Source organism: Sinocyclocheilus anshuiensis, unplaced genomic scaffold (assembly GCF_001515605.1).
Source record: "Sinocyclocheilus anshuiensis isolate Anshui unplaced genomic scaffold, SAMN03320099.WGS_v1.1 scaffold328, whole genome shotgun sequence".
NCBI classification, from domain to species: Eukaryota; Metazoa; Chordata; class Actinopteri; order Cypriniformes; family Cyprinidae; genus Sinocyclocheilus; species Sinocyclocheilus anshuiensis.
Genome location: NW_015558621.1, coordinates 478,773 through 492,002, shown reverse-complemented (window position 1 = coordinate 492,002; position 13,230 = coordinate 478,773). Strand labels below are relative to the sequence as shown.

Below are 13,230 nucleotides of genomic sequence, written 5' to 3'. Positions count from 1 at the left end.
ATGCAGTGTTACTTTTACGCCAGACGTAATGGGACACATACCTTCCAAAAAGTTCAACTTTTGTCTAGTCAGTCCACAAAGTGTTTTCCCAAAAGTCTTGGGGATCATCACGATGTTTTCTGGCAAAACTGAGACGAGCCTTTGTGTTCTTTTTGGTCAGCAGTGGCTTTTGCCTTGGAACTCTCCCATGGATGCCGTTTTTGCCCAGTCTCTTTCTTATTGTTGAGTCATGAACACTGACCTTAACTGAGGCAAGTGAGGCCTGCAGTTCTTTGGATGTTGTTGTGGGGTCTTTTGTGACCTCTTGGATGAGTCGTCGCTGTGCTCTTGGGGTAATTTTGGTCGGCCGGCCACTCCTGGGAAGGTTCTCCACTGTTCCATGTTTTTGCCATTTGTGAATAATGGCTCTCACTGTGGTTCGCTGGAGTCCCAAAGCTTTAGAAATGGCTTTATAACCTTTTCCAGACTGATAGATCTCAATTACTTTCTTTCTCATTTGTTTCTGAATTTCTTTGGATCTCGGCATGATGTCTAGCTTTTGAGGCTACTTCACTTTGTCAGGCAGGTCCTATTTAAGAGATTTCTTGATTGCGAACAGGTGTGGCAGTAATCAGGCCTGGGTGTGGCTAGAGAAATTGAACTCAGGTGTGATAAACCACAGTTTTAACAGGGGGGCAAACACTTCTTCACACAGGGCCATGTAGTTTTGGATTTTGTTTTCCCTTAATAACAAAAACCTTCATTTAAAAACTGCATGTTGTGTTTACTTGTGTTATCTTTGACTAATATTTAAATTTGTTTGATGATCTGAAACATTAAAGTGTGACAAACATGCAAAAAAATAAGAAATCAGGAAGGGGGCCAACACTTTTTCACACCACTGTATATATAAACACAGATTATTGTGGCCATATGATAAAATCAATATATATCAAATGTGAAGTTCAATCAGGATGATCCAGAATTAGTCATCATATTTGCCTCATTTGGAGCAGCCTGATCAGCAAAAATGAGAAATCCTGTGAAAAGGCTGTCAGTCCAGAATGGATCAAAGAACAGTCCATTTTGTTCTGAATAAAAGATCTGAAGCCAGACCTGATCTCCTCTTTGCAGTCTAAGTATTGTTGATCCTGAGGCCACGTCATAGTTTCCTGTGTTGGCATCAAATGTTCTGATCTTGTACTGGCCATTGTGGACAAGTCCGATTGCCAGATGTTTATTAGCCAACGTGATGTCATATGTGAAGTAATACACACCAGGAATCGCACAGTTAAACTTGCCACTGGTGGCATTGTAATGACCACCCTCATTCATTAAAATCCGGTTAAAGCGAATGGTCGTACGTTCCTTGGGATAGCTCTTGGTTACTGCTACTGAGAAAGCAGATCGTGCCTCTGCTCCACAGTCACAGCCTCCAGGGGCGCCGGTTTCCCCCACATCTCCCATCTCTCCTTTTATCCCAGCGATTCCAGACACACCAGGTGCCCCTCGCACCCCCTTAAGGCCCCTTGGCCCTGCCTTCCCAACAAGCCCTGGACGTCCTTGGGGTCCATGTTTTCCAGGGTTCCCAGGACGGCCCTGTTCCCCTAACATTTGAGAAGAAAATTCACAAATGTCTTGTGTCTTTATTTATTTTGCATACTGATTTTATCATGTATCATGAAACAACTCACCTATTTTATTTTCATTGTTTGTCCAACTGTGATTTCATATTTATACTCTTATATATTTTTATGTGACTTTGAGCTATAAAAAACATACTACAGATAAAAAACAATATAAACCAAAATTAAAAATTCATCAGATAAAAAAATATTTTTAAATGATAATTTAATATTTGATAGAAATAAAATATATTTTAACACTTTGAATGTTATTTTTCATTAATGGCATTATAACCGTAACAGACATGATCATATGCTTTACCTTTCTCTCCCTTCTGTCCCTTGTCACTATCCTTCCCATCCTGGCCATCAACACCTGGCATCCCCATCTTGCCTACGTTACCACTGGGACCTGCTGCACCTGGACTCCCTGGAGGACCCTGAGGTCCAGGCAAACTGCAGCTAAGCTGTGATGAATGGATGGTGAAGTTGCGTCCCTTCTTGGATGAGTCTAGTCAACACAGAGAACAGAGACAGCAGGCAAACAGCCAGCGGTAACTGATGCATGATGCAGCTGTGCCTGCAAACAGAGCAGACGGGGCCAGATTTTTGTTGTGGGGAATTTCCATGGATTTCCTCTATATACATATACAGAGTCATGCACAGAAACAAGTGCATAAATCACATTATATAAATCACATTATATACATGCAGGTTGTAACTTGACTTATTAGTGAACAGTTTTATTTAGGTAGTAAATGTAATTAACAGATCACAGAACACAATTATACAACAAATTCAAAGCATGCATTAGAAAAAATCCTCACCAGAGGAATGAGATTGCAGTTGCAATGCAAAGGTCCAGCAGCTCTTTTGGCTAAAGTGGAGAATATAAACAAGATGGTGAATCGATTTGTATCTTACGTGTCCTCCACACAACTTTGCAAGCATCCACCCAGTTTTAGCACAGACGTGCTCTGCCAGATACTTCATCCATGATGTAATTGAACGAACTGGGGGAGGGGATTCATTTGAAAACTTGTCAGACTATTATAGTATAATTCTGCAACCCAAAAATCAATAGAAGTAGCTTTAGATTATACAAAACTACAAAAAGGCAGCCATGCAAAATGTGCTTGTTTACATCAAACACTCTCAACACTTCCGAGTATTTGCAATGATTTGGATTACATGTTGCTTAGAAATCATAACAAAACCAAACATAGCCATGTTCAGGTTTAAATATGTTTAATGTCAACCACTGGTCAAGTTATTTTCATTATGAATCCATTTAAATACCTTGGAAAGGGAGAATGGAACATATCTGTTAAATCAAAACAGATGATTCCCCAAACATAACCCATTTGTCATTTCTTGGGCAATTTATAATCAAAAGACTAATAAAACAATGTTTATGTACTGTCAAAATAAAAATAACACATTATGAAAATTTATTTTCTACTATAATCTACACAGATTTATACAAAAAACAAAAAGATGTGAAAACTTCTAACAGACTTTCAGGTGCTAATAATATGGGATGTTTCCCATTATTAACTCAATAAGTAAGAGTCAGTAATAAAATATTTTACAATAACTGAGACTATGAGATCTCTGTGGTTGGTGACTAAAGACATTTATGTTTTCATTCACTGCCCCAGGAAAGAGGCCATGGGGTCATCGGGTCGGCAGCGTTTCATGCGGAAGGCTTCCATCTCCTCCTCTGTGGGTTCACGCACTTCCTTTAGGCTGTTGTACGGTCGCTTCCTCTCATCGAACTGCATCATTTCAGCCACCTGCTTCAGCCTCTGCTCCTCCGCACTCAATGCCTACACAGAAAACACAGTATTTTTCTTTTACAATAGGCTTTGTAGAGCACCTTGTGTGGCAGGAACAGCCCACCTACCTTCTTCAGCTTTTCTTTCTTTTTTGCTTCATCTTCCTCATCACTGCTGTCAGAATCTCTATGTTTCTTGCTCTTTTTCTTCTTCTTCTTATCTTTCATTTTTTCCTGGTGCATCTGTGATTAAAAAACATATTAGTAAAATACAATCATCTTCCTGCCATGTTCTTCCATTGGAATTAGATCACAAAAAGAAGGCGGTCGTTAATGTACCTGTAAAAGAGTCTTTGGTTCTTCACTCGTTTCGGCCTCCTCTACATCATCTTCAAATGGAATACAAGAATTGCTCTGAAAAAATAAGCAGAAAACTTGTTTTTAGAGCAGATTTGTGTTGGATAAAAACAGCTAATAAAAATATTATGCATTTAATAATAATAAAAACAAAACAAATAATAAGACAAAACAAATGCTTTGATACATAATAACATACAATGGATACACATCTGACACCCACCACAACTTTCTTGCCAGCTTCTCCTGTACAGTAACTTTGCTTCACCATCGAGTGGCAGCATTTGTAACCCCAATGGCCATCTTTCCAATACGATCCCCAGATACACTGCAAAAGTCGAAGGAAAAAATCTTTAGCATCCATAAAACAAAATCTTTCATTATTATGTAACTGGTCCAGTTACGTAACATTTCCAGTAGTGCTAGCTAACTTACCGTGTGGTTATTAATGAGCACGTCCTCCTCGTATTTGGAACAGGCCACAGCCTTCTCCTGTCCTTTCAACACAGCCCCGTGACGAGAATACTCCACATACTCCTCTGTCTGAGCCAGCAGAAGCTCTCGCGGCGGGGCGTCCAAGTGTTCCTGCCCACCATACTGCAGAGAGGTGGAAGCCATCAGCCATGGAAGCCATGAAGCCATCAGCACGCACAAATAGGGGAAGGAGGAACTGTTGCTAGGTGTAAAATAAAAAAAAGGAGATTCTAAACTGTACCTTTTCCAAAATACTCTCTTTCTGTTTCTCTTTGAAATCGTCCTTTTTGACTTTGTAGGACTGATGGAGAAGCTCCAGCTTGGTTGGATCTGCCTGGAGGTGAACTTCAGATCCCTTCTCATAGGCTTCCCAAGCAAAGACTGCAGAGGAAACACACAAAACAATGTCAGGTCAATAGGAACTGAGAGTCTGGAGCCTACATTTAACATCAGGTAGAGAGGAATTCATGTACGAGTTGACAAATACTACTCACGTTGTGTCTGGGCCATGGAAATGGTGTCTCCAGAGTAGCGCACAAAGTTGTCTCCAGCGTAGCCCACCCTGCCAAACCAAACACATCAGTTTGAGGACAGGCAGAGACAACTACAGAAATAGACATTCAAAGACTCAAAAATGTCCCCTTACACCACTTACAGTGATGTATTTTTTCAGCTTGCAGTTTAGTAAGCTAAACACATTAGCAGTTTTGGCATTTAGCAGATTTTTCATCCAAAGCAATTTACAGTCCAATACTTAATTAGATCAACTTGTGCCTTAGTGGTGAACAGTGTGTTGTGAACTCAGTAACTTGATACACAATCTGCAAGCTCTCTATAAGAAGCCTATAAAAAACGCTCCTACTCTTCTGGATTCTTTCCAGTGTTGGAGTATGGGTTTTCCCTCATGGCTCGAGTCTTGGGATCATAGTAGGCTGAATTTGGATCCAGATTTCTGAGGTACTGTAAAATAAGACAGTTGGGAAAATCATGATTCAGCAACACTGTGGTAAAAATATTCATGTTTAATCATATGCTACTACTAATCCTGATGATAAGAGCATATTACTCCTCTTATTGATCATACTAATGGGACTTATTTATGGGATAAATAAATAAAATGTCATGCATTTCTTAAAAAAAAAGAAAAAAGAAAAACAACAACAAGTAGTGTTATGCCTTTAATTAACATTCATTGGATTGCAAAATATCATGTTATTTTTACCTTAGCGATGTCCTCCCGTATTCTCAGGTTTCTAACTGTGATTCGTCTCTTGGAATCAAAATTTTGTCCGGGCATGTCAAAGTCATCAACATATTTGTCGTCATCCTCATCTTCACTGCTGTGGTCCTAGAAAGGGTGAGGAAGAAAGTGTAAATGAGTAAGTGAAATGGCTTTATGATTTGAGTCGTATTTTATAGTCCACAATGTACATAAAAATTCATCTGAATATATACCTGTGCTGCATCATCATCAAGATGCTTTCTTGAATTCTGGATATAAGACAAAATATTTGGTTGAAAAAAGTAGTAAATAAAAGCTTGTGACAAACATATGGTAGCTATAAAACACCCAGAAAAAATATTTAATTTTGAATACTTACTGCTTGATCCATTAGTTTACCAGAAGCTAACTCCTCCTGGAGTTTCTGAGCTTTGAGAGTGCGCTTTGCCTGTTACGAAAAACATAAAAAATTTAGACATGCTTTACCAATACAGTAAAACATCCTTCCAACAAAATGTATGACAATGGTCACATGACAAAAAAAATCTCTTTCCTGAGAATAAAACTTAATTGAGTGTGCATCAATAGCCTATCAGTATAATAAAATAAACATAAATACACAAAAGTATCCAACAACATGACTTACCAGATCAACTTTTGCATATTCCTCTACAATGCGCATGTGCTCATCCGGATTGTACCCATTCCAGCGATCTCTCTTTCCATCATAATCCATTGAGAGTTGAATCTGTTGGTGCTCATCTGGTGCCATGCCTGAGCCAGAATACTTCGCTCCAACTTTTCTGGGTCTCTGTGAAAGACATTTTTGCACAAACTTTAACCAAAATGCAAAATGAAGTTTTTATTTCAAACATCAATACCGATTAAGTTTGGGGTAAAAATTTTAAATTTTGCTTCAAGAAATCCCTTGTGCTATAATCATGAAAAAAATTTAAAAAAAACAGGAAATAGGAATATTGTGATTTTTTTACAATTTAAATGAAGTTCTATTTTAAAGTTTGTTAAAATTGTAATTTACTCCTGTGATGTAAAAGCTGAATCAGCAGCTATTACTTCAGTGTCAAATGATCCTTCAGAAATCTTTCTATTATGCTGATTTGGTGCTCAAGAAACATGTCTTAATATTATCAATGTTAAAAAAACATTTGTGCAGCTTAATATTTTTGTGGAAACCGTGACACTTTTTTTGCTGGATTCTTTGATGAATAAAAAGTTGAAAAGAACAGCAAATATTTAAAGCAGAACACACATGTGCTTGTGCCTTGTTTACAAGCAGAGGAAAGCAATGTGCATGCGTCGATAATGGCAGAGGACTATTCCGGAGGATTGTTGAATAAAGTCGTTATTACACACAAAAAGTATTCTCGTAGCTTTGTAAAATTACGGTTGAACCAATGATGTCACATGGACTATTCCTTACTACGTTTCTAGACCTTGATCTTGGTAGGACCCTTGCTGTCTATGGAGGGTCAGAGAGCTCTTGGATTTCATCAAAAATATCTTAAATTGTGTTCCGAAGATGAACGAAGGTCTTACAGGTTTGAAACGACATGAGGGTGAGTAATTAATGACAGAATTGTCATTTTTGGGTGAACTATCCCTTTAAGAAAGATTTTTACCAACATATACTAACATAATCGCAACACATATTATTAAATATTTACCTCCAAACAGTCTTTCTTCTTATGTGTCATAGCTCCACAGTTTTCACATGCTCCTTTTCTGAATTTTGTGCTGACTAATTTCTAGTTGACAGGGAGGCAATAAGAAAGAGTTTTAGACAGTAAATCACTTTTTTTTATTAATAATTCATGGCTATTTGGGTAGAGGGAGTGGCAGTACTTACTTCTTGTACACCTCTTTTATACCAATCTCCGATGGGTGCAAATTGTTTCTGATTCTCTTCCTGGGGTCTCTGGTGCCTAAGGGTGGGTCTCTTCGATGGGTCGATGTACCAAGGGACAGATGAGATGTACTGGGGAATATGAGGGTTGATATCCCTAGTAACAAAATATTACAGTCAGGCTGGGGAAACGTTACAGCATATATGACAAAATCGAAATCACTTTTCATTATATCTATGAATGAACAGTTCATTGCACCGGCTGCACCCTGTTCATGTGTTACGTTCATCTGTTCAACCTACTTCCCCTCCTCGTCAACTTCAGCTGGGGCATTTCCTAATTTTCTCTGTTCTTCCAGTTCTTTCTTCTTCCTCCAGTCTTCTCGGGTCATTTTCTTCGGCTCTTCGAGATCTACAATCTCCTCCGACACTTTACTCTCCTCCTTCGACATGATCTTCAGCTACACCTACATACAAAGAGACCACGATCAAAGATTAAAGACATCAATTCGGAATAAATGAGCTCTGGAAAAAAAAACTCCCGATCACACACACAGACACACAAAAACAGATATCTAAAAATAAAAGATAAAAATCTGCAGTGACAGAGAGATGCATAATAAACAGACACCGGACGGTTACGATATGTATTATTTACAGCAACTTTTGTATTTAACGTTGATTTAACTTGGAAGGTAATAGACAATATTGCTCATACGCCCGTTTCAAGTCAATAAGTTGTTCATTTACCTGCTGTTTAATCAACTTCAAAAAACGCCAATATTTTACACCTTGACCAGTCGGACGCTCGCGAGTTGTTTACAAGCGTGTTACATGCGCACTTCCTGTTGACGTCTTCTTCGCTGCGAAGTGCTGCATGTATTTTCCTGTCTGCGAGACGCCCTCAGCTGGACTGAAGTATTACTGTGGTCAAGACTGGAAACTTACAGCCGGACCCTCACACCTCTAATGAACTGAACAGTGGGTATTGTTTCAGAAACCTGTTTGAGGAAGTTTAACATTTTCACATGGTACTATTTATTCTTCTTAATTAAAAATGCTGTATAAGGGTATAAAACGACTTTGCTTTTCTCCTCCATGGATGTAAGAACAACCTATTAGCATACCTAATTACACTTTCCTTTCGATTTTTCTTTAGCTCGAAAGGATTCAGCAGATTAGTGATTTAGCACATACTTTTATCCAAAGCTAAATACAAATGAGGAAATCATAGTGAGTATGGGTACTGATGTGATAAACACATTGAAATGCAGAAGAAGAAGAAGAAAAAAACTCAACTTACAAAATAATGTAGAAATATTGCTCACATTTTCGGTAGATCTGAGGTCTTTTTTTCAGATGAGAGGGAGTTAAAATTACTCCTAGAATCTCAAAACATGTTTGTTACATACACATAGGCTACTCAAATAGTACATTTTTCATTGTTTAAAGTAATATAATGGTATACCATAATGCTTAATAATATTTACAATATTTCAACACATTATGTTTCTCATACTTGTGAATAATGGAGAATCAGCAAGGCTGTGAACTCATTAGGACAATGCAGAGATGGCACTTTAACTCAATACTAAACTCTCCCACCCAGCATGACACTGAGGACTATCTAAAAATAACCCTGGAACAAGTAACTGAAATTCTGTTGGACCGAGATAGGAAATTGTGAGCTGTAGATTAGGGGTTAATATCATTGTCTGGTCAGACCATGATAGACAGTGGTTTCCTGAGCTGTTACTCGTATGAGATGGCAGAAATTCAGACACCCTGCTAAATAATAAGTGTTTTATGAAGAAAAAAATTAATTACAGTAAGATATTTTTTAAATATTGGAAATCATTCATTTTGTCATATTTTCATGTTAGGCACTTATTATATTAAGTGTGATGATTAGATGCATGTAACATGTTGTGAAAAACATCCATGTTTCAATTCAAATGCTTGTATAAAGAACACTAAATGATGACTTGTTGGAAACAAAGAAAAGAAAGGGACAGTTGCTGTGCAGTGCTAACACTGAATTGTTATCAGTTTCCTCCATTTGTAGCTTCAGTAATGTTTTTTTTCTCTGTAAGTTGCTGTTTTGTGCTCAGAGTGCCTCGTGGCCACCGGTGAGTTTGTGGAAGAGCTCCTCGTTCAGTGTGTCGCTTTGCTGTCGTGCACGAGTGGACATGAAGATGTATCCTCCAATGTACTCATGCACAACCTTACAGTCTGCGTTCACACAGCTGAATGCTATGTTAATGTTTCCGTCGAATTCAATCGCCACCTAGAATAGAGACATTCTATGTGTATTATATAAGATAAACAGTAAGTCAGGGACATATTTCGTAAGGCAAAAATAAAGTCTCCTTCATTTACATTAAATGCATCACAATTATTATAATTTGATCATACTTTTATTGAAACCTACCTGTCGTATGTCCCAATTAACATTCCACTGTCTCATATTATTATAACGCCACGTCTTCACCACATCTCCGACTCCCAGGTCTATACGGATCAGACGGTTGTTAGCGATGCCCAGAACTTCGTCCTTACGACTGCCCTTAAACCTGAGAAACGATTGTATTGTGAAGCTGGATTACCTTAGATGACTATTATAAAATAAATATTTTATGTTGCCACATACCACAGCATATTCATACAAGCTTGTTTAAAAGGTAGGCCTAATCATGAGCTGACCATGTTTTTGTGCTTCTAAAGTTAGTCTATTCACCTGACCATGAAGTAGGAAATTCCAAAATCAGGCAGAGCTTGCCAGATCTGCAGGAACTTCAAGATGGCAGATGTCAAAGAGAGCTGGGCGACATTCTGATAGGCCTCCAGGATACGAGGGGTTAACTGAAAAGAACAAGAAGAGGTGAAGGCCACACAAACACTGAAGAGATTAAGTGAAACAAACACTGCAATATGAACTGACTGGCAAGTTTCATGGTCACTCTACCTGTTTGGGCTTGTATTTCTTCTGGTATCTCGGTGAGACGAGGCTGTGTGTGTTGATGCTGTCGTCAGTTTGTGCCGTGGGAGCTGCAGAGCTGGAACGCTGCATTGAAAGGAACGTCTGGATGTTCTTTACTTCACTTTGATACGAGCTGTCCAATAACGTCAGGCCTTTGGATGCCAGCTTACAGGCGGCCATCCACTGAGAATACTGCTTCTCCTGATTCAGTGGGGTAGGTTAGAACAAAATGTATTTATTTATTTATTAAATACAATTTGTTTTAATCTCTGCAAGTACACAACCATTCAAACGTTTTGGGTCAGAAAGTCTATATCAAATAAATGCTGTTCTTTTGGACTATTTATGAAGGAATACAAAAAAATGTATCATGGTTTCTACAAAAATATTAAGCATCACAACTATTTTTAACATTGATAATAATAAAAGATCTGTCTTGAGCAGCAAATCAGCATATTAGAATGATTTCTGAAGGATCATGTGACACTGAATAGCTGCTCAATTCAGATTTGCCATTTCAGTAATATATTTTAAACTATATTAAAATATAAAATCATTATTTTAAATTGTAATAACATTTCACAATATTACAGTTTTTACTGTATTTTTGATCACATAAGTGCAGCCTTGGTGAGCATAAGAAACTGAATTAACGGACTGACCCCAAACCTTTGAATGGTACTGAATTTTTTTAAAGGGGTCATATGATGCTATTTCAATTTTTCCTTTCTCTTTGGAGTGTTACAAGCTCTTGGTGCATAACCGCATAAACACATTTCATTACACCAAATACACAAAATAATGTTATTTTTAGCAACATCATATGACCCTTTTTTAAAATAGTTATTTAATAAGACCACTTCTTATCAGAGTTTTCATTTACAAATGAATGTTATCGACAGTTACGTACATTTTCACATCGCAAGTAGATTTCATTCATGCCTTCTGGTGCAGGAATGAGGAGTTTGATACAGAATTTCTGGCCTGCTACATTGACATCAGGGGCAACCTCACAGCCTAAAGAGAAGCAGATGTGTTTCAGATAACATGGCCTCATTACACTGATGAGTGTGTCTACTTTGGTTTTAGCCTTGACTGAGGTGTAAAAACATATTCACATGTTGTACAAGCACAGTGTGGGAAACTGCATGCAAAAATGACTCATGGTAGAGCATGTATAATGCCCTGACCTTAAGCTAAATCTTCTTTCTTTTCATAAGACTTCACAAGGCCAGGGGATTTATCTACTGTATCAATTGGATTTTATTATTCCAATTTTACTTATTCAACTTAATTTTTGTTCTCTTTTTGTAATGCAGCATGTTCAGTTCACTCAATAATTTTCATCTGTTGCAATATTGTGTGTAGGTAAAATAAAAGTAAAATAAAATTTAAAAAAATGACCTTTCAGGTTCAATTGTTGAATGGCCTCTCCATAGCGGTCCTCTTTACTTTTATAATACGAGATCGATGTGTCCTGAAATTTGCACCAGTATTGCTTGTAACCCTTGAGAGTTAGTCTCTTAGGCCTGCAGGGTGGAAAATGATCAAATATCAAATGATTATGCACTGTATTTCTTTCTGAAGTTGTTAATAAAACAAAAAAATTTGAAGTATATTTTACAAAAAAATACTATTTCAATTTTTGGCTTAAAAAATTCACACTTAATCCAATGTGTCACTTGTTGTTTCTTTGTAATTGTTTGTGAAAGTAGGATTTGGCCAAAGAAAAGGACCTTACCGAAATATTTTCAAATGGTCATTGAGCTCTGGGGCAGTCATGTTATCCTGTAAAAGTAAATCCGATTTTTATTGATCGTACTTCTGATAGCAGATTTAGTACCTCTGAATTTGTCTCTGCATCTCTGCAGTTCAATCTCCATGTCTCATTTTCTGCTATGCTATTAGGACAGATGATTTATTGTAAGTGTCTCTCACTAGCATGTCTGTGCTGTTGCCATCTCCCACCATCTTGACCTCCAGGGATTTCAGGGCAGACTCCAAGTCATCCATCCCTTGACAGGAAGAGACCATGTCCTGAGACAAGGACTGTTTTCCTATGTGGTACTGAATAAGAGAGTGAGAAAAAGAGGAAGATTTTAGAATGCTACTGCTTTTTGTGTTTATTCCTTTTATGCTAACATCAGTTTAACAAATCTGTTTTATAGTTGCGATGGCAGTATTATTTGCTAGGTTTTCTCTGTTGTACCTGCAGGGCTCCAAACAGCATCATTTCCTCTTCTGTGCAGTCTATGTCCTCCAAGAGAATATCCCAGCGAGCTTGTTCATACAACTGCGTCAAACGCACTGCATCATACTACAACAATGAGAGAATTGATTTTAATTTCTTGACTCTTGGAAAAAATGTATACACACGTCTTAACCAAACACCGCTACCTTGGAATCCATATCATGGTAAGTGTAGTATTTGAAACGAAGCCATAGTTTGTCATTGTCTTGTATTCCCTGCTGCATTAGTGAACGAGATGAATCCAGCCACCTCCAGGGAACAGAAGAACATTTATATTAAAGGTTTAGTTCACCCAAAAATTAAAATTCTGTCATGAATCTGAGAGCTGTCTGACCCTGCATAGACAGCAATACAACTGAAATGTTCCCAAGTCCAGAAACGTAGCAAGGAGGTCTGTAAAATAATCCATGTGACATCAGTGACAATCCGCAATTATACGAAGCTACGAGAATACTTTTTGTGCACAAAAGAAAAAAAAAACGTTTTCAACAAGTCGTCTCCTCCGCATCACCCTGGTGCCATTTTGGAGAATATCCGCTGGACGTAAACAGTGTATGCTGTTCTGTGTCAGCTGCGCCACGCCGGATCTGTTTCCTACGTTGTTGTGATTTGATCTGAACCGTTTACGTCCAGCTGATACTCTCCAAAATGGCACCAGGGTGATGTGGAGGAGACGAATTGTTGAATAAAGTCGTTTTTTT

At 37.9% G+C, this 13,230-nt stretch overlaps 3 protein-coding genes across 5 annotated transcripts in view; all 3 read right to left on the bottom strand.

Annotated features, from left to right (window-relative positions):
- Nucleotides 1–908: 908 nt before the first annotated feature.
- Nucleotides 909–2,171, bottom strand: LOC107680603 (complement C1q tumor necrosis factor-related protein 2-like). Its single transcript, XM_016476545.1, is given in 3 exon segments — nt 909–1,586; nt 1,927–2,140; nt 2,142–2,171. Coding segments are annotated over 3 exon segments (882 nt in total). The 3' UTR covers nt 909–948.
- A 664-nt stretch (nt 2,172–2,835) lies between these two features.
- LOC107680665 (pre-mRNA-splicing factor SLU7) lies at nt 2,836–8,189 on the bottom strand. Of its 2 annotated transcripts, none has more exons than XM_016476668.1 (16): nt 8,049–8,189; nt 7,602–7,765; nt 7,302–7,455; nt 7,120–7,200; nt 6,081–6,245; nt 5,814–5,882; nt 5,668–5,703; nt 5,435–5,560; nt 5,075–5,172; nt 4,707–4,774; nt 4,454–4,593; nt 4,174–4,335; nt 3,962–4,066; nt 3,721–3,795; nt 3,511–3,624; nt 2,836–3,433 (listed from the first exon to the last, which is right to left on the bottom strand). In XM_016476668.1, exons 2-16 carry the CDS (start codon nt 7,748–7,750, stop codon nt 3,254–3,256), a joined length of 1,722 nt encoding a protein of 573 aa, XP_016332154.1. In that variant the 5' UTR covers nt 7,751–7,765; nt 8,049–8,189; the 3' UTR covers nt 2,836–3,253. The 2 variants fall into 2 exon arrangements, with proteins under 2 accessions (XP_016332154.1, XP_016332155.1); XM_016476669.1 differs by having other exon boundaries at nt 7,602–7,759.
- A 429-nt stretch (nt 8,190–8,618) lies between these two features.
- The window catches only part of LOC107680587 (fermitin family homolog 3-like), a 7,386-nt gene continuing 2,774 nt past the window's right edge, over nt 8,619–13,230 (bottom strand). For both annotated transcript variants that reach the window (XM_016476521.1, XM_016476522.1), the window contains exons 6-15: nt 12,676–12,778; nt 12,488–12,595; nt 12,217–12,345; nt 12,020–12,066; nt 11,683–11,807; nt 11,189–11,295; nt 10,264–10,479; nt 10,036–10,160; nt 9,730–9,871; nt 8,619–9,585 (exon numbers count right to left, since the gene is read on the bottom strand). In XM_016476521.1, the coding sequence (XP_016332007.1) occupies nt 9,406–9,585; nt 9,730–9,871; nt 10,036–10,160; nt 10,264–10,479; nt 11,189–11,295; nt 11,683–11,807; nt 12,020–12,066; nt 12,217–12,345; nt 12,488–12,595; nt 12,676–12,778 (1,282 nt within the window). In that variant the 3' untranslated portion in view covers nt 8,619–9,405. The remainder of the gene's footprint in view (nt 9,586–9,729; nt 9,872–10,035; nt 10,161–10,263; nt 10,480–11,188; nt 11,296–11,682; nt 11,808–12,019; nt 12,067–12,216; nt 12,346–12,487; nt 12,596–12,675; nt 12,779–13,230) is intronic.

Excerpts from the sequence above, each read along its gene's own strand:
- LOC107680665 (XM_016476668.1), bottom strand. The coding sequence starts at position 7,750 with ATGTCGAAGGAGGAGAGTAAAGTGTCGGAGGAGATTGTAGATCTCGAA. Across the intron at positions 4,594-4,706 it reads TTCCATGGCCCAGACACAAC|TCTTTGCTTGGGAAGCCTAT; the intron begins GTGAGTAGTATT and ends TTTCCTCTGCAG. Across the intron at positions 4,067-4,173 it reads TGCTCATTAATAACCACACG|TGTATCTGGGGATCGTATTG; the intron begins GTAAGTTAGCTA and ends CGACTTTTGCAG.